The sequence below is a fragment of the Sapajus apella genome, unplaced genomic scaffold, assembly GCF_009761245.1.
Source record: "Sapajus apella isolate SASKATOON/1434 unplaced genomic scaffold, GSC_monkey_1.0 scaffold77, whole genome shotgun sequence".
In the NCBI taxonomy this organism is placed as follows: Eukaryota; Metazoa; Chordata; class Mammalia; order Primates; family Cebidae; genus Sapajus; species Sapajus apella.
In genome coordinates this window covers 5465061-5482338 of record NW_022437017.1, presented here as the reverse complement: position 1 = coordinate 5482338, position 17278 = coordinate 5465061, and the positions used below count along the sequence as shown (strand labels likewise).

The window sequence follows — 17278 nt, the reverse complement described above, 5'->3', positions numbered from 1 at the left end:
GGCGGGTATGTGCCCACACCCCTGTCAGAATCAGTATGGGGGGTGGTCATGCCCTGTGGTCAATCACCAAGCTGGAGTCGGAGCCACGTGCTACTGTTATGGGGCGTGGACAGGGGACGGGGATTAGCGAGAAAGTGACCAATGACAATATTAGAAGCTCAGCGGGACGTTGCCTCTGTCCAACCAGCGGCTGTCCCACGCCCTAGGCCGGATGAAATACACAGGCGCTTGGCTTGGGGGCGTCACTAGAATTGGATTTGACCAATCCGAGACTGTATAAGGAATGAAAGGGCGTAGCCGTGCCTGGATCTGCCCCTGACAGGCAGCGGGATCGGGGGCGTGGTCAGGCTTGTTGTTTCGAGGGGTCCGGGCCAATCCTGGTGTTAGCTTTCAAGTCGGGCGGGGACAATATCAAGGTGTGACCAATCACGTTTCCAGAGCCTGAGTTGGGCGAACCGCTGGAGAATGTGGCCAATCTAGGGGCGTGGCTGTCACGATCTGGTCCAATCCTAGAGTGAACCCGAGCTCGGCGGCGGAGTTTCTTGATGCCGGAACCAGTGGTAGCGTTTGGGTTTGAGGAGAACACGACCCAGCCCTGTGGGGCGGAGTCTAGCGGGGTCAGCGACCAATCGCGCCGAGGTCCAGAGAGGCAGGGCCCTCCCGGAGGCGGCGCCTGTGTGGGTTCCGGGCCGCCCGGGGGTGTGCCCAGGCCTGCACAGCTGCCTGGGCCATGTCGGCGCCGCCCGCCCTGCAGATTCGGGAGGCCAACGCGCACCTGGCAGCTGTGCACCGGCGCGCAGCGGAGCTGGAGGCGCGGCTGGACGCTGCGGAGCGCACGATGCACGCCCAGGCCGAGCGCCTTGCCCTCCACGACCAGCACCTGCGCGCCGCCCTGGACGAGCTGGGCAGCGCCAAAGACCGGTGAGGTCCGGGGTCGGCCAGGTGGACTTCACCGAGGCTGGAAAGCGAGGAAGGGCAGGGGAACAGTGTGCACTCGTGTGGAAGCGGGACTGCTTATGGGGTTGATAAACAAACCATAAAACTCGAATTAGCAATCAGTATGTAAAGTTGAGAGACGTGGCACAGGTGTGGACCTCTAACTTCAAACAGGGCCCACTTTCCCACAGGTGCCGAGCGACGCAGTGACCACCGACCGCCCTGTATAGGCACTGGGAGCTGTAGCAGGCTCGTCAGCAGGGGAGAAGGGAATCATATTAGCATTTTAACTTTTTAATTTATTACTATTATTTGAGAGGGAGTTTCGCTTTTGTCGTCCAGGCTTGAGAGCAGTGGTGCAATCTCAGCTCATTGCAACCTCCTCCTTCCGGGTCCAAGCAGTTTTCCTGCCTCAGCCTCCTGAGTAGTTGGGATTACAGGCGTCTGCCACCTAGCCCGGCTAATTTTTTGTATTTTTACCAGAGGCGGGTTTTCACCATGTTGGCCAGGCTGGTCCTGACCTCAGGTGATCCGGCCACCTCGGCCTCCTAAGTGTTGGGATTACAGGCGTGAGCCACTGCACCCAGCCTAAATTTATTATTTTTGAGGCAAGGCCTCACTCCGACCTTCAGGCTGGAGTGTAGTGGGACGATCTCGGCTCACTGCAGCCTCGACCTCCAGAGCTCAGGTGATTCTCCCACCTGTTTTCCGAGTAGCTGGGACTATAGGCGTGCACTACCACACCTGGCTAATTTTTTGTATTTTTTTGTAGAGATAGTTTTGTCATGTTGCCCAAGCTGGTCCTAAACTCCTGTGCTCAAGCAGTCCTCCCACCTCACCCTTCCAAAGTGCTGGGATTACAGGCATGCACCACCACACCTGGCAGATTAAAAAAAAAAAAAATCCTTTAGAGATGGGGTTAGACTGTATTGCCTAGGCTGGCCTCCAACCCTGGGCTGCTCAAGTGATCCTCCAGCCTCAGCCTCCCAAAGTGCTAGGATTACAGGCATGAACCACCATGCCAGCCTATATCAGCATTTTCGAAGAGTCCCTCTGGCAGCTGAGGCTGAAAGAGATGAGACAGGCACCCAGGGAGGAGGGATGAGCTGGGGCCCAGGTGGGAACTATTAATTCAGAGCAAACTGGACATATTCATTCATCTTCACTGAGCACCTACTGTGCGTCAGGCTACGGGAAAGGCCCTGTTCCGGGCTTGCAGATGTCTGGCGGGCAGAGAGAGCCAGGGAGTCCTTTTGTATTTCTTGATATAATCGCACTAAGCACTACTTCCGTTATAGAGACCCCACCCTGACAACCTCATGTAACCCTAATCACCCCCCAAAGGCTCCAGTCTCCAAATACCCTCCTACGATTAGGCTATGTGTCCCCACCCAAATTTCATCTGGAATTGTAATCCCGTAATCCCCATGTGTGGTGGGAGGGACTGGTGGGATGGTTTCCCCTTCACGCTATGACAGTGAGTTCTCGCAAGATCTGATGGCCCAGTGCACTGGCTCTTCTCTGTAATCCCAGCACTTTGGGAGGCTGAGGTGGGCAGATCACCTAAGGTCAGGAGTTTGAGACCAGCCTGGCCAACATGGTGAAATCCTGTCTCTACTAAAAATACAACAACAACAAAGAAATTGGCTGGACTCGGTGGCATACACCAGCAGTCCCAGCTACTTGGGGCGCTGAGGTGGGAGGTGAAGGTTGCAGTGAGCCGAGATCACACCACTGCACTCCAGCCTGGATGACAGAGCTAGATTCCATCTCAAGAAAAAATGAACAAATAAGTGAAAATGGGAGATCTGATGGTTTAATAATGGGCCCCCCCTTCACTGGTCTCTCAGTCTCTCCTGCTGCCCTGTAAAGAGGTGCCTTCCATCATGATTGTAAGTTTCCCGAGTCCCCCCCAACCAAGCTATGTGGAAATGTGAGTCAATTATATCTTTTTCCTTTATAAATTACCCAGTCTCAGGTATGTCCTTAGAACATCATGAGAATGGACTAATACATCTCCCACTGGGGTTATGGCTTCGTCATATGAATTTGAGAGAGAAAGAAACACTGTTTAGGTTGGGCACAGTGGCTCACACCTGTAATCCCAGCACTTTGGGAGGCAAAGGCAGGTGGATCACTTGAGGTCAGGAGTTCAAGACCAGCCTGGCCAACATGGGGAAAACCCGTTTATACTAAAAACACAAATATTAGCTGGGCGTGGTGGTGGCATGTGCCTGAAAAGCCAGCTACTCAGGAGGCTGAAGCAGGACAGTTGCTTGAACCTGGGAGGTGGAGGCTGCAGTGAGCCAAGATCATGCCACTGCACTCTGGCCTGGGCAACACAGCGAGACTCCTTCTCAAAGATAATAGGCTGTAATCATAATTATAGGCGGTAGCTAACGCCTGTAATCCCAGCACTTTTGGAGGCCGAGGTGGGTGGATTATGAGGTCAGGAGTTTGAGACCAGCCTGGTCAACATGGTGAAACCCCATCTCTACTAAGGATACAAAACATCAGCCAAGTGTGTGGTGGCGCCTGCCTGTAATCCCAACTACTCGGCAGGCTGAGGCAGGAGAATCGCTTGAACCTGGGAGGTGGAGGCAGCAGTGAGCTGAGATCACGCCATTGCACTCCAGCCTGGGTGTGGTGGTGGGGGTCTGTAATCCCAACTAGTCGGGCAAGACTCCGTCTCTTAAAAAAAAAAAAGTAAAAACAACAACAAAAACAAACATTCCATTCATGACCAGGAAGGGCCCTGAGGCAGTGGTAAGGAATGCGGGCTTTATCCCAAAGGTGATGGGGAGCCTCTTGGGTTTCCGAAGCAGGGAGGAGCCGGCCCTGAGGTCCTCGGTTCTGTAATCACCTCCTTTTGCCTTCCTGCCAGCGAGATTGCCACACTCCAGGAGCAGCTGATGACGTCGGAGGCCACTGTCCACAGCCTGCAGGCCGCTGTGCAGCAGAGGGATGAGCTGATTAGGCAGTTGCAGCACCGGGCTGAGCTGCTGCAGGACATCTGTCGCCACCGGCCACCCCTGGCTGGGCTGCTGGCTGCCCTGGCTGAGGCTGAGCGCCTGGGGCCCCTCCCGGCCAGTAACCCCAGCCGCCCACCCCCTGGTGGGCCTGGTCCACCCCTTGCCAACAGCACTGGGGAAGAGGCAGACAGCGACCACCTCCAGCCTGCGGTGTTTGGGACCACAGTGTGAGCCGGGATGCAGATTCTGGTATAGACACAGAGGGCACCGCTGTCAGTGTCCCTCCGAGTCACCAGTGTCCTGAAGGCGGACCCTATGGCAGAACCACAGTCCTGTTTAAGCATCAGAACAGGCAAAACAGTCAACGGTTTCAAATAGGCCCACAGGCCAGATGCAGATGTGTAACCCAGACAGAGGTGTTCTTGTTCATGTGTTTGTTTTTAAACTTTGAATCAGTCATCCTGGCTAAAAATCTGGCAGTGCATACACAAAGATCTGGATTTCTGGCAAGACTTGGCCATGCTTGCCTGGAGTCCAGGGCACCCTCTTTAGCCAGGGTGTGTTTCTGTCTTTTTTTTTTTTTTTTTTCTTTTTTTGAGACAGAGTCTCACTCTGTCACCCTAGCTGGAGTGTAGTGGTGCGGTCTTGGCTCACTGCAACCTCCACCTCCTGAATTCAAGCGATTCTCCTGCCTCAGCCTCCCAGTAGTTGGGATTACAGACCCCCACCACCACACCCAGCTAATTTTTGTATTTTCAGTAGAGATGGGGTTTCACCATGTTGGCCAGGCTGGTGTCCAACTCCTGGCTTCAAGCGATCTGCCCACCTTGGCCTCCCAAAGTGCTGGGATTAAAGGTGTGAGCCACCGTGCCACACCAGCTTCATTTTATTTTCTTTACTCAACTTCTTACCATCAGAGTGTAAGCTCTATGAGGGCAGGAATTTTTGTCTTGTTCTCTCTCTGTCACCAGTGCCTGATACATCCCAGGAGCCCCAGGAGGAACAGGATGGATCTGTGGGCTCCTAAAGGGAGTCAGGGGACCCCTAGCACATCTGCTGAGGTGATGAGGCCCCCTCCAGCCAGCCTTTTTTTTTTTTTTTTTTGAGACAGAGTCTCGCTCTGTCACCCAGGCTGGAGTGCAGTGGAGTGATCTCGGCTCACTGCAATCTCTGCCTCCCGGGTTCAAACGATTCTCCTGCCTCAGCCTCCAGAGTAGCTGGGATTACAGGCGCCCGCCACCACACCTGGCAAATTTTGTATTTTTTAGTAGAGATGGGGTTTCACCATGTTGACCAGGCTGGTCTTGAACTCCTGAGCTCAGTTGATCTGCCTGCCTCAGCCTCCCAAAGTGCTGGGATTATAGGCGTGAGCCACTGTGCCTGGCCCTAGCCTAGCTTTTGTAGCAAGCAACTGTCTTTTTATATGCCCTAGAGAATCTATTTTTGAACTCCTTGTTTTGTGCTGTCCTTCTTAGCCAGAGACATTCAGGGTGCTTTGCTTTTTATCAAACCAGGGAAAGGAGAAAACTCCTGTGCCTTTCTGTGCCAGCCTGTCACCCTGGCCTGGTGGGCAGCCATTCCCCTGCCTCTTAACTCAGGGAACTGTCATACCAGGAACCACTGAGGGACACAGCCCATTTCAGCCCAGAAAGGTTGGAGGCCACCCACAGCCCTCAGGATGGCGCCTGCCTGCCTGCCTGGCAACAGCGACCCCTCATCGCAGCAACAATGGCCCCATTTTCTCCTCTGGATGAATAAGGAAGGGAGTTGTTTGTACAAAGCAAAGGCAGGCTGTGGCCTGTCTGTGCTCAAGAATAAACCAGATGATTTCTTGGCCTGGGTCCTTCATCCTTTCATCCTGGCCTGGGGGCGAGAGGGGGCCCTCTGTGTTGTCTGTGCCTCATCGTGGGGTCCTGCTAGGCCAGGCAGAATGTAGGGAGCTTGTGCCAAGCACTCTCTACACCTGACTGCATCTCATCTTCAAGGTTCCCTGTAGACACAGGCTTTGTTCTCACTTTACAGCTGTGGAAAGCGAGGCCCAGGCCAGGCGTGGTGGCTCATGCCTGTTATCCCAGCACTTTGGTCAGGAGTTTGAGACCAGCCTGGCCAACATGGTGAAAACCCAACTCTACTAAAAATACAAAAATTAGCCAGGTGTGGTGGCGTGCACCTGTAATCCCAGCTTCTCGGGAGGCTGAGGCAGGAGAATTGCTTGAAACCGGGAGGCAGAGGTTGCAGTGAGTGGAGATCGCATCGCTGTACTCCAGCCTGGGCGACAGAGTGAGACGAGGTCTCAAAAAAAAAAAGAGGTCCAGACGTGTGAACGGAAAGACTAGGGATCTGGAGGGCTACGGCCATTTCCAGTTTCTGGGGACGTTATTGCTGAAATTCTCTTTTTCAGATGGAGTTTTGCTCTTGTCTGAAAAAAAAAAAGAAAAGGCCAGAGTATAATGGCGCGATCTCGGCTCACGGCAACCTCAGCCTCCCGGGTTCAAGTGATTCTCCTGCCTCAGCTTCCCAAGTAGCTGGGATTATAGGCATGTGCCACCAAGCCCGGCCAATTCTGTATTTTTAATAGAGACAGGGTTTCTCCATGTTGGTCAGGCTGGCCTCAAACTCCCAACCTGAACGTCAGGTGATCCGCCCACCTCAGCCTCCCATAGTGCTGGGATTACAGGCGTGAGCCACCACGCCTGGTCTTGTTTTCTTTCTTTTTTTAAGAGACAAAGTCTTACAGTTGCCCAGGCTGGAGTGCAGTGGTGTGATCACATCTCACTGCAGCCTCAAAATCCTGGGCTTGGCCAGGTGTAGTGGCTCACGCCTGTAATCTCAGCACTTTGGGAGGCCGAGGCAGGCAAATCACCTGAGGTCAGGAGTTTGAGACCAGCCTGGCCAACATGCCGAAACCCCGTCTCTATTAAAAGTACAAAAATCAGCTGGGCATGGTGGCACGAGCCTGTAGTCCCAGCTACTTGGGAGTTTGGGGCAAGAGAGTCTCTTGAACCCGGGAGGTGGAGGGTGTAGTGAGATTGCACCACTGCACTTGCACTCCAGCCTGGGTGACAGAGCGAGACTCCATCTCAAAAAAAAAAAAAAAAAAAGAAAAAATTACTGGGCTCAAGCTATCCTGCCACTTCAGCCTCCCAAGTAGCTGGGACCATGGGAATTCATCACCATGCGTGGCTGAGTTTTTGCATTTTTTCTAGAGATAAAATCTCATTACGTTGCCCAGGCTGGTCTTGAACTCCTGGCCTCAAGTGATCCTCCCGCATTGGCCTCCCAAGAAATTCTTACTGAACATTTAAAAATGAGATGCCAAAACAGCAGTACAATAATCGTGGTTATATTAGTTCTGTACATAGAAAAAAACTGCTGCTTGTAACACTCAGACACGGAAGTATTTCTCTATTTAAATAATTTTGGATTGCAGTGAGCCATCAGGATTTTGGCAGCCAGATGTCACTGTGGTTTCTCATAAAACTGATGTGACATTAGTGGTGGCCTGAGTCAAGATGCTGGGTGGCCTGTAACCTATAGATTGGTTTCAGACTCCAAAGGCAACCACTTTTTTTTTTTTTTTTTTCTGAGGCAGAGTCTCGCTTTGCCATCCAGGCGTTATTATAGTGGTGTGATCTGGGCTCACTGCAACCTCTACCTCCAGGGTTCAAGTGCTTCTCCTGCCTCAGCCTCCCCAGTAGCTGGGATTATAGGCACACATCGTCATGCCCAGCTATTTTTTTTATTTTTAGTACAGGTAGGGTTTCACCATGTTGGCCAAGCTGTTCTCAAACTCCTGACCTCGGGTGATCTGCCCACCTCGGCCTCCCAAAGTGCTGGGATGGCAGGCGTGGGCCACTATGCCCGGCCTCTTTTTTAGTTTATTATTTTTTTTAGAGGCAAGGTCTCGCTCTGTAACCCAGGCTGGAGTGCAGTGGTGCGATCATAGCTCGCTGCAGCCTCCAACTGCCGGCTCAAGTGATCCTCCTGCCTCAGCCTCCCAAGTATGTGGGACTACAGGAACTCACCACCATGCCAAATTTTTGTAGTTTTTGTAGAGATAGGGGTCTCACTATGTTGCACAGGCTGGTCTCAAACTCCTGGGCTCCAGTGATCTTCCCGCCCTGGCTTCCCAAAGCGTTGGGATTACAGGCATGAGCCACCGCGCTCAGCCAAGGCAACTTCTGATAATACAGTTGTGCTGTGGCGAGGTAAGGCCAGGCCTGGAGAAGCCTCCAATGATCCGGGGGTCTGGACCCATAGTGGGTCCCCAGACAGGGCCCACCTTGCAAGTCCTGGGGAACCCACCCATGTTAGTGGGCAGGTGTATCCGATGTCTCCGTTGAAGGCTTTCAGTGAAGTGGCCTCGTCCCTTGAGGTTTATGTCCGGGATCAGGGCTGTTCCTCCACTTGGGGCCACAACCTCTGGCTCACCGCCTTGTCAGGAGCAAGCCTACCAAGTCACGTTTCAGGCCTGAAAACCAACAACAAAAAATTAGTCAAAGTCCCGGGTCACCAGTGACAAGCTACTTGGCAGTGTGCTCTGAGTGTTCCTCAGGCTCAGCTCAGTCCCTGTGGATTGCAGGACCTGGCCTGGGTGGGAGGTCTTGGGGCCCTAGGACCTGGGCCACCTGGGGTTTTTCTGTTGTATAATAGAAACAGGGTCTCTGTATGTTCCCCAGGCTGGTCCAAAATCCTGGGCTCAGGTGATCCTCCCCTAGTCCACCCAAAGTGCTGAGATTTCAGGCATAGGCCGCTGTGGCTGGTTGGAACCTGGGGCCCTTTTGAACTTTGATTCCTCCGCAATTTTGTCAGCCCTGGCTCAGGCTGAGAAGCCCAGAGAGGGAAAGGGACCTGCCCAGAGTCACACAGGAATCGGGCCTCAAGCCTCCCCAGCCACTGACTTGTTTCCACCCAGGGCATTTCAGTCCTTGCAGGCCAGAGGCCTGCCCCTCCTCCTCAGGGCCAGCAAGGGATGCAGTGCCACAGGAATCTGGCTGTGTCCCAAGCCCTGTGGGGCTGGCAGTGAGTAAGCACTCAGGCTGCCCCGCCCCAGCACAGCGCATTCATGCAGCTGGGCCCCGCCTGGTCTCCAGAGGCACCTTCCACTAGCAACAGTTTCCCCGGGCACAACACAGCTAACACAAGGCCTGGCAGGCAGGACTCTGGGACAGAAGCAGGCCTGGTGAGCGTCTGAACAAGGGGCAGTCGGCCAGGGTGGGCTTGCGGGAGTCCCCACCTTGACCTCTTTCCCTTCCAGCTGCCCAGAGAGCCCAGACCCAGCATGGACACTGTGGACGCCACCATGGAGAAACTCCGGGCACAGTGCCTGTCCCGCGGAGCCTCAGGCATCCAGGGCCTGGCCAGGTGAGCTGCACCCTCACCTTCCTGACCCCCGTCTCTGAGACCACTATTCCAACGGTGTCCCCTCCCCACCAGGTTTTTCCGCCGACTGGACCGGGATGGGAGCAGATCCCTGGACGCTGATGAGTTCCGGCAGGGCCTGGCCAAACTGGGGCTGGTGCTGGACCAGTCGGAGGCAGAGGGCGTGTGCAGGAGGTGGGACCGTGACGGCAGCGGGACACTGGATCTGGAGGAGTTCCTTCGGGCTCTGCGGGTAAGGCCCCACCTCGAAGCCAACGCGTGTGCCCTGGGCTTGGGATGACAGAGGATGCTGAGATGTGGAGACAGGGGACTCCTCCCTAAGAGCTGCTAAGAGGCACCTGCCAGGGGTCACATTCCCAGTGCTCTGCACAGGGTCTTGGGGCTTTGGGTCCGCTACACACCACCCCCAGTCACCACCTCCTGTCCCAGCCCCCCATGTCCCAGGCCCGGGAGGCAGTCATCACAGCTGCGTTTGCCAAGCTGGACCGCAGTGGGGACGGTGTGGTGACGGTGGACGACCTCCGAGGGGTGTACAGTGGCCGCGCCCACCCAAAGGTGCGCAGTGGGGAGTGGACTGAGGACGAGGTGCTGCGCCGCTTCCTGGACAACTTCGACTCCTCCGAGAAGGACGGGCAGGTGGGTAGCTGCACGGGGGTTCCCTTCAGAGGCAGCCCCTGGCTGTGCCCCCTCACAGCCCTCTGTTCCCAGGTCACGCTGGCGGAATTCCAGGACTACTACAGCGGCGTGAGCGCCTCCATGAACACGGATGAGGAGTTTGTGGCTATGATGACCAGTGCCTGGCAGCTGTGAGCCGCTCAAGCTCAGCCCTGCTGGCCTGGCCTGTCACTCCCCACCCCTACCCAAGACTCCCCCTTTCCTGGGCCCCTACTCTCCTGGTTAGTCACACCACAGGGCGGGGAGGGGCAGGTGGGGGGATGGAGGCCGCAGGACCGGCTAGACCAGGTCCCTGCTGGGTCGCCAGGCGGAGGTAGGACAGAGGTCTTAACAGGGGTCACTGGCACAGGGCCCCAGGGAGAAACACTCTCCCCACCCACGCCATGCTGACACGAGGCCTTGGAGCCCCTGTCGATGCCCCTGCCGAGGCCCCCCGATTCCCCCCACCCAGCCTGCTGCTCCTCACCCCTCCCTTGGAGGTCCCCCAGGAAGCCAGGCGACTCGGGTGGAAGGCTGTGTGATGAGGCCGTGCTGGAAGGCGGTTTGGACCTGCCCAGGTGTGGAGCGAGGGACAAGGGGCATCCTAACCTCAGAAACCAAAACAAAGCCTTAGGAAAAAAAAATCTGTAAATCATCAGCCCCAAATCAGAAGATGGCAAATGGGGAATAAAGACAGTAGTTAAGACCATACCAGTGAGCCCAGTGTCTACCTGGAGCAGCCTGAGGCTGGGAGCCCTGGGCGGGGGACAGAAGTCTGGCCGCTCCCCACAGGGGCGGGGCCCGGCAGCAGGGGTGGGGGGCCAAGTGTGGGTGCCGGTGGAAGGCCAGGGCTGTTGCTGGACCCCGGCGCTGGCGACACTCGGGGTGGGAGCATGAGGCACCAGGCCACTGGAGGCTCTCACCAAGGGAGGTGGAGGCTGTTCCTGGTTAGGGGCTTCCAGAGGCCCCTGGGGGATGCAGAGGACAGCGATTTAGGTAAAAGTTTAATGTAGTTCCCAAATACATTTCATATGACAATCTTACAGAAATGTTCCAAAACACATGGGCGTTATCTGGTTGTACTCGTCACTAGCTGGCTAAGGCTTAAAGCAGAGACGTGTGACTGGGTCTCTCGGGAGGGCCTCTGGTTCTTCCCTGGTTCAGGCCTGCTGGGGGCTGTGGGCCAGGGCTCTGGCGACCTAGAGGAGTGGGCGGCACAGCTGCAGAAGGCGGCCTTCTCTTAACCCTCTGATGGTGGGGTTGGGAGATTTCCTCTGAGGTCCTGAAGAGGCCCTGTGCCCAGAGGACCTCCTCCTCGGCCTCCCCAGGTAGGTGGTGCCAGCTGGCTCTTGGCCACGCTCCAGGGTCAGGTGGGCACAGGCGTCCACTCCAGTGTGCTGCGTGCTTGTGAGACCGCCTGTTCTGGGACCAGCCCCCAAGCTCCTCCACCAAGACCTGGCGAGGGTCCCCTCTGGCTCTCACAGAGGCCCCTGGCCCTGGACAGTCCTGGGGGCAGTGATGCCTGCGGCTGGAGAGGGATGGCCAACAGCGGGAAGCAGTTTGTGCCTGGTGCCTGATGACACTGAACCACGTGACAGACAGGGATTGGGGGCGGGCAGGGGACCCTGGGAACCCTCCCAGGTCCAGTGACCTTTTCCCAAATAGGCACTCTTCAGGCCTAGGCCAGACAGGGCCCCAACTCCTCAGTACCCCCTGACTCAGCCTGGAGGAACCTGGGTGGGAAACAAGTGGGGTCCCTGCCCCCTACCTCAGAGGCCAGAACCACAGGAGGGACAGACGCCTCGACAGAGCTGTGCCTGCTCAACGCTCGAGAGCATCTTAACCTAAGAAACCAAAACAAAACCTTTGAAAATAAAAAAAGATGTAAAATATACACCCCCCAATCAGAAAGGGGGAAACGGGCAATGAAGATAGTAGTTAACAGCACATCCAACGGGCCCAGTGTCTACACTCGTGTGAGCAGCTCCCCAGGCTGGGCAGGGGTCCCAGGCCTGTAGTCGGAGACCCCCGGGCGGGGGCAGAAGGCCAAGGGCCAGCTGCTCCCCACAAGGGCGGGGCGCCGCAGCAGGGAGGGAAGGGTGTGGGCGGCGGCAAAGCCAGGGGCTCTGGCTGGACCCAGAGGCTGGCGACACGCAGGGTGAAGGAACGAGGTCTCCAGTCCCAGTGAGAAGCTGTGACAAGTCTTAATGTGCCATTTCAATTCAAAGGAGGGGAGGGAGGAAATGTTCTTGTTTGTTTCACTCATCAATATGATGAGGTCTCATGTCCCAAACCACATTCAGGCAGTTTCCAAGTCTGCTTTTGAACAGGACGCGCGGGTCCAGACTGTGGCCGGCCCAGCGGGGTGTGTGTTTCCCAGCCCCGCACCTGGACGCTGCCTGCGGGGTGGGGGCGGGCGGGCGGGCGGGCGGACAGACGGACAAAGCAGCAGCCTGGTGTGCAGCCGGGCTCCCGGCCGCTATGTGCTCCCAGTTGTCTGCCCGTCCCCTTCGTCACCAGCACCTGCAGGGAAGCAGCAGCCCCGAGTCAGGATGGAGCCCGCACTTCCCAGGTCTTGCCAGCCCCACCAGGAGCTCGGCACTGGGTCAAGGATGGCAGACAGCCCCTTCTATCCCCTCAGGGCAGGGACCGCCCGGCTCACCGGCTGCGGTGGCCCCTGAAGGAGCCAGGACATCGTCATCGTCGCTGTCGTCCTCCTCGTTGGATGGGGCTGCTCCAGGCTCCGGGGCGGGCATCTTGGCCTCCTGCTCCTGCTCCACGCGGCTGCGCAGGGCCAGGATGCGGTGGTGCAGGGCTGCATACAGCTGACCTGTGTCCTTGGAGCTGGCCTGGAAAGGCAGGGGTCTATGAGACCCCTCAGACTCCAGTCCTACCCTCTCCTGCCTTCTACAGAACGCAAGTGCCAAGCCCCAAGGCTCAGAGGTGACACCGCCACAAGGCCTTGTGGGGAGGCCACTGGCTCTGGGCCTGCCAGCCTCTCCCTGAAAAGACGCCACCACCCCCAGGTGGCTGGGAGGGCCCCAGAGGTCAGGGTTGGACTGGACTGTGATACCACAACATAGGACGGATGTGACTGCCCCACAGGGCTGTTAACCCTGAATGAGTCACAGCCCCTCAGCCAATCCCCAGCAGCTTCTCTGGGTCAGGAAGAAGACAGGACCATGACCTCTATTTCTGGAGGCTGGGACTGGCGGATACCATTGTGCTCCTTGTGTCCCAGACAGCAACTATGGCCTGTCCCCATCCCTACCATCCTGCCTAATTTGTGTGCCCAAGAGTCCCCGCATGGCTGGTGGGAGGCGGGGTTCTGGATGCACTGTGTGGCCGGCTCACCGAGATCAGGAAGACCTTCACGCCCTGGTCCTCGGTGTCCATGGCTGTGATGCGGATGCTCTTCTCGCTGGCCTTGTCGATCTGCATCTGGGCCCACAGCTTGGTGTTGAGGATCAGTCGCAGGCTCCCCTGGGTCCGCATCACTGCAACCAACAAGGCCACTCAGCCTTGGCCCCCGCCCCAGCCACCTCCCAAACAACCAGCTCCTAGAGCCAGTGCAATCCAGAAGGAAAGCGACATCACCAGGCAAAAGCCCATGATCCTCCCAGGACCGGCCCACAGAGCAGGACCCTCCCTGAGGCCAACCCTGGCACACTGCTCCCGGGTTGGGGCTCCTCCTCCTCAAACCTGGACCACTGAAGGCCACAGCTGTGGGTGGCCATATGGGCTGGTGCAGCCAATCAGGGGCCACAGGCCACACGCAGCTTGTGAGGCTGTATTTGACTATACAGGCAGGCACAGGATGGCAGTACCCTGGGGGGAGTGCTTAGACGGGGGCACGGGGTGGGCTGTGGGAGGCAGGGGCTGCCACTCGAGGTGTGTGTGCTTCCTGCGTGTATGTGACATCAGCCTCCGTGGAGTCCGTGCCCTCCCGAATGGCCTCCCTCGAGTGGACCAGCTCTACCCTCTGATTTCCTCAGGAGAGGCAGAGTAGGACTGCAGCTTAGCGTTTCCACGGAGAGGGCACAGGAAGACCCAGGGAGCAGATTACAGAGAGCAATGGGACGGCCTTGCCTCTCTAGAGGATGTGACACCACCCTGGCCTGGGCCCATCCTGTGGACTCAGCTAAGCCCCAACCTTCCTGCTGGCCACCTCTCCCCACTGGACCAGGCCTGGAGAGGGTCAGAAACTTGTCCCCCTGCCCTGGCCCAGCGAATTGATCTCCCTGAGCCCAGGTGCCCACCCCAGAGGCCTAGCGGGAGAAAGATGCGGGTGGTTTTGCTTTCTCTGAGGCTGGGGAGGGCACTGCTGCCACGGATCTACAGGCTAATGACCCCGGCAGAGGGGATGACCTAGGGGTTCAGGGCTCCATGCCCCCTCCTTTCACCCACATTTGAACATTTCCATGAGAAAAAAGGAAAAATAAGACGTCCATGGGGAACAAAAGAGCAGTCCCGGCCCGCAAGGACATCCCTGTCCGTACTGACCAGGGCAGTGTTTCTGAGTCAAGGTGCATGAACACCACCCTTGAAGAGGGCCACCTGAGCGTCTGCTGGGCCTGAAACCCACATTTATGATAAAAGGATGGTTCTGGTGCAGTGGCTCACACCTGTAATTCCAGGGCTTTGGGAGGCTAGGGTGGGAGGACTGTTTGAGGTCAGGAGCTCAAAACCAGCCTGGGCAACAAAGGGAGACCCCAAGAGAAAAATTTTAAAAATTAGCCAGATGTGGTGTACATCTGTAGTCCCAGCTACTCAGGAGGCTGAGGTGGGAGGATCACCTGAGACCAGGAATTTGAGGCTACGATCACGCCACTGCACTCCAGCCTGGGTGATGGAGTGAAACTACCTTTAGAAGAAAAAAAAGACATGCCAGCATTTCAAATGTGCACACATACAGGCTGATTTCCCTAAGTGGGTGTGTATGCAGGTACTCCAAGCTAAATGTCCACCAATAAGGAAAAGCCTATTGACTGTCAATGGAATATTAAAATAGAACTTTTTCATAAAACAGTATTATTTTATTTTAATTTTTGAGATGGAGTTTCGATCTGTTGCCCAGGCTGGAGTGCAATGGCATGATCTCAGCTCACTGCAACCTCCGCCTCCCAGGTTCAAGCAATTCTCCTGCCTCAGCCTCCTGTGTAGCTGGGATTACAGACGTGTGTCACCATGCCCAGCTAATTTTTGTATTTTTAGTAGAGACGGGGGTTCCACAATGTCAGCCAGGCTGGTATTGAACTCCTCACGTCAGGTGATCCACCTGCCTCGGCCTCCAAAAGTGCTGGGATTACAGGCGTGGGCCGCTGCAATGGCCGCAATTATTAGACTTGATGTTTGACTTCTTTTTCCTTTCTATCATAAACCTGCCACTTTTACTGTCAGAAAATCAGTCTAAAAACTTCCATAGACTTTTGTCTTTTGACACTAATAGGGTCATGGACGAGCTGGCAGCTAAAGTCAGTGTGTGAGGTGTTGTTGAGGGCTGTGTGCGGGGAGGAGGTTTGGGGGGCAGCTCTCATGGGGGAACTGACTGCCCCTTGACACTCACAAGGGCAGGGTCAGGACCTCCCTCTTTATTCCCTTTGGAACTGCATAGTCCCCAACCCTTCCCATGGGGACCCGGCCACAGCCCCTGCCCTCTGCAGCTCACCTAGTCGGGACTGTAGCGTGCCGTCGTCGGTGGACGCCATGTCATTGAGTCTGAGCAGCCCCCGGCCTCTCTCCACCCAGGACTGTGAGGCCTTGTCGAAGACAAACAGCTTGCACTGCATCTGGAACACAGCGGCCGCCGGTGAGCAGGGACACAGCTGGTGTCCTACTACAGCCGCATCCCGAGTTGCCCTTTAGCCTGCGTGGACTGCCCGGGCCAGCCGATGGCCTGGGGACCACCTTAGTCAGTTTTTTGTCCTGCCCTCAAGCTAGAACAGGCTTTATGGTGTAAAAGGGTATCTGAAATTACCAAGTGAGAAGCCTCTCTACACACTCTAGGACGGCTACACCCACGTGGGGAAGCCGGAACCCTCACACACTGCCGGTGGGGAGCGCATGGCCCACAGCTGTGGAAGAGAGTCTGGCGGCTCCTCAAAACGCTCAACAAGGAATTACCATATGCCCGAGCAATTCCATTCCTCGGTATCTACCCAAGAGACATGAACGTTTGCTCATGTTCACACATTGCACATGGATCCGCACAGCAGCCTCATTCACAAAAGCCAAAGATGAGAAGCCAGCCAAGTCACAACGAGGAAGGAACTGGCATACATGGCCTGTCCCCACAGAGCCTGTCACTCAGTCCTCAGAAAGAATGAGGCTCCGACCCCGGCCGCAGCGTGGATAAAGCTCTGGCTCAGCGAGAAGCCAGACACAAAAGGCAGCATAGTGTGTTGACACCATTCATAAGAAATGTCCAGGAGGCTGAGGGAGGAGGAGGAGTGACCGCGAGGGGGACAGTGCTTTCTGGGGGAATGGGACAGTGTTCTTTTTGCGGACAAAAATGTTCTACATTAGATTGTGGTAAAAGTTGTCCAAATCCATGAATATACTAGAAACCACGGAACTGCATGCTTTAAATGGGTAGATTATACAGCATGTGTATTATATTTCAATACAGCGGTTTTGTATATATAAACAAAAAAACACGGGGCAGATATCCCTGCATGGCTTTCCACATATCCCCCTAAGGCAATCTCTTCCAACATGAACAGATTAAAACATGGTAAGTGGGAAAAAAGAACAGTGCTCTTAAAACCCCACAATCCGCCACCTGGTTTACAGACACAGACACTTGCTTATGTGTCAAAGGAGAGGAAGCAGATGGATGCTGCCCACCAAAGCCACCCAACCTGGGTGGTGTAGCCTCGGGAGGATGGGAAGGAGGGACGCCGACAGGGGTCAGTGGGATGGAAGCTCGGGCTGCACCTGATTTTTTCTCTACGAAGACACCACAGGATGCTAGGTGACAAATAATTACAGTTGCCAGCCCTGGGTGAAAAAAGATGTTTGTTGTGACACTCTCTGTCATTCCCTGAAGCAACAAGACTGTCTCTGCCCAGGTGCAGTGGCTAACGCTGTAATCCCAGCACTTTGGGAGGCCAAGGCAGGAGGATCACATGAGGTCAGGAGTTTGAGACCAGCCTGGCCAACATGGTGAAACTGTCTCTACTAAAAATTTAAAAATCAGCCTGGTGTGGTGGTACACACATGTAATCCCAGCTACTCAGAAGGCTGAGGCATGGGAATCCCCTGAACCCGGGAAGCAAAGGTTGTGGGGAGCTGAGATCACGCCATTGCACTCCAGCCTGGGCAACAGAGTAAGA

The 17278-nt window shown here is 55.8% G+C and overlaps 3 protein-coding genes across 17 annotated transcripts in view; 2 read left to right on the top strand and 1 right to left on the bottom strand.

Annotated features, from left to right (window-relative positions):
- Positions 1 to 526: 526 nt before the first annotated feature.
- VMAC (vimentin type intermediate filament associated coiled-coil protein) lies at positions 527 to 4321 on the top strand. The gene is made up of 2 exons (XM_032252129.1): positions 527 to 921; positions 3821 to 4321. The coding sequence occupies exons 1-2, from the start codon at positions 731 to 733 to the stop codon at positions 4137 to 4139; spliced, it is 510 nt and encodes a 169-aa protein (XP_032108020.1). The 5' UTR covers positions 527 to 730; the 3' UTR covers positions 4140 to 4321.
- Positions 4322 to 8537: 4216 nt separating this feature from the next.
- On the top strand, positions 8538 to 10655 carry CAPS (calcyphosine). The gene is made up of 5 exons (XM_032252128.1): positions 8538 to 9090; positions 9166 to 9272; positions 9345 to 9522; positions 9720 to 9926; positions 9999 to 10655. The coding sequence occupies exons 1-5, from the start codon at positions 8974 to 8976 to the stop codon at positions 10098 to 10100; spliced, it is 711 nt and encodes a 236-aa protein (XP_032108019.1). The 5' UTR covers positions 8538 to 8973; the 3' UTR covers positions 10101 to 10655.
- Positions 10656 to 10935: 280 nt separating this feature from the next.
- RANBP3 (RAN binding protein 3) overlaps positions 10936 to 17278 on the bottom strand; it is a 60901-nt gene continuing 54558 nt past the window's right edge. For all 15 annotated transcript variants that reach the window (XM_032252121.1, XM_032252122.1, XM_032252123.1 and 12 more), the window contains 4 exons: positions 15613 to 15733; positions 13299 to 13441; positions 12607 to 12793; positions 10936 to 12467 (listed from right to left, as the gene is read on the bottom strand). In XM_032252121.1, the coding sequence (XP_032108012.1) occupies positions 12424 to 12467; positions 12607 to 12793; positions 13299 to 13441; positions 15613 to 15733 (495 nt within the window). In that variant the 3' untranslated portion in view covers positions 10936 to 12423. The remainder of the gene's footprint in view (positions 12468 to 12606; positions 12794 to 13298; positions 13442 to 15612; positions 15734 to 17278) is intronic.

Excerpts from the sequence above, each read along its gene's own strand:
- VMAC (XM_032252129.1), top strand. The coding sequence starts at position 731 with ATGTCGGCGCCGCCCGCCCTGCAGATTCGGGAGGCCAACGCGCACCTG. Across the intron at positions 922-3,820 it reads CTGGGCAGCGCCAAAGACCG|CGAGATTGCCACACTCCAGG; the intron begins GTGAGGTCCGGG and ends CCTTCCTGCCAG.
- CAPS (XM_032252128.1), top strand. The coding sequence starts at position 8,974 with ATGCAGCTGGGCCCCGCCTGGTCTCCAGAGGCACCTTCCACTAGCAAC. Across the intron at positions 9,091-9,165 it reads CTGGGACAGAAGCAGGCCTG|CTGCCCAGAGAGCCCAGACC; the intron begins GTGAGCGTCTGA and ends TTTCCCTTCCAG. Across the intron at positions 9,523-9,719 it reads AGTTCCTTCGGGCTCTGCGG|CCCCCCATGTCCCAGGCCCG; the intron begins GTAAGGCCCCAC and ends CTCCTGTCCCAG.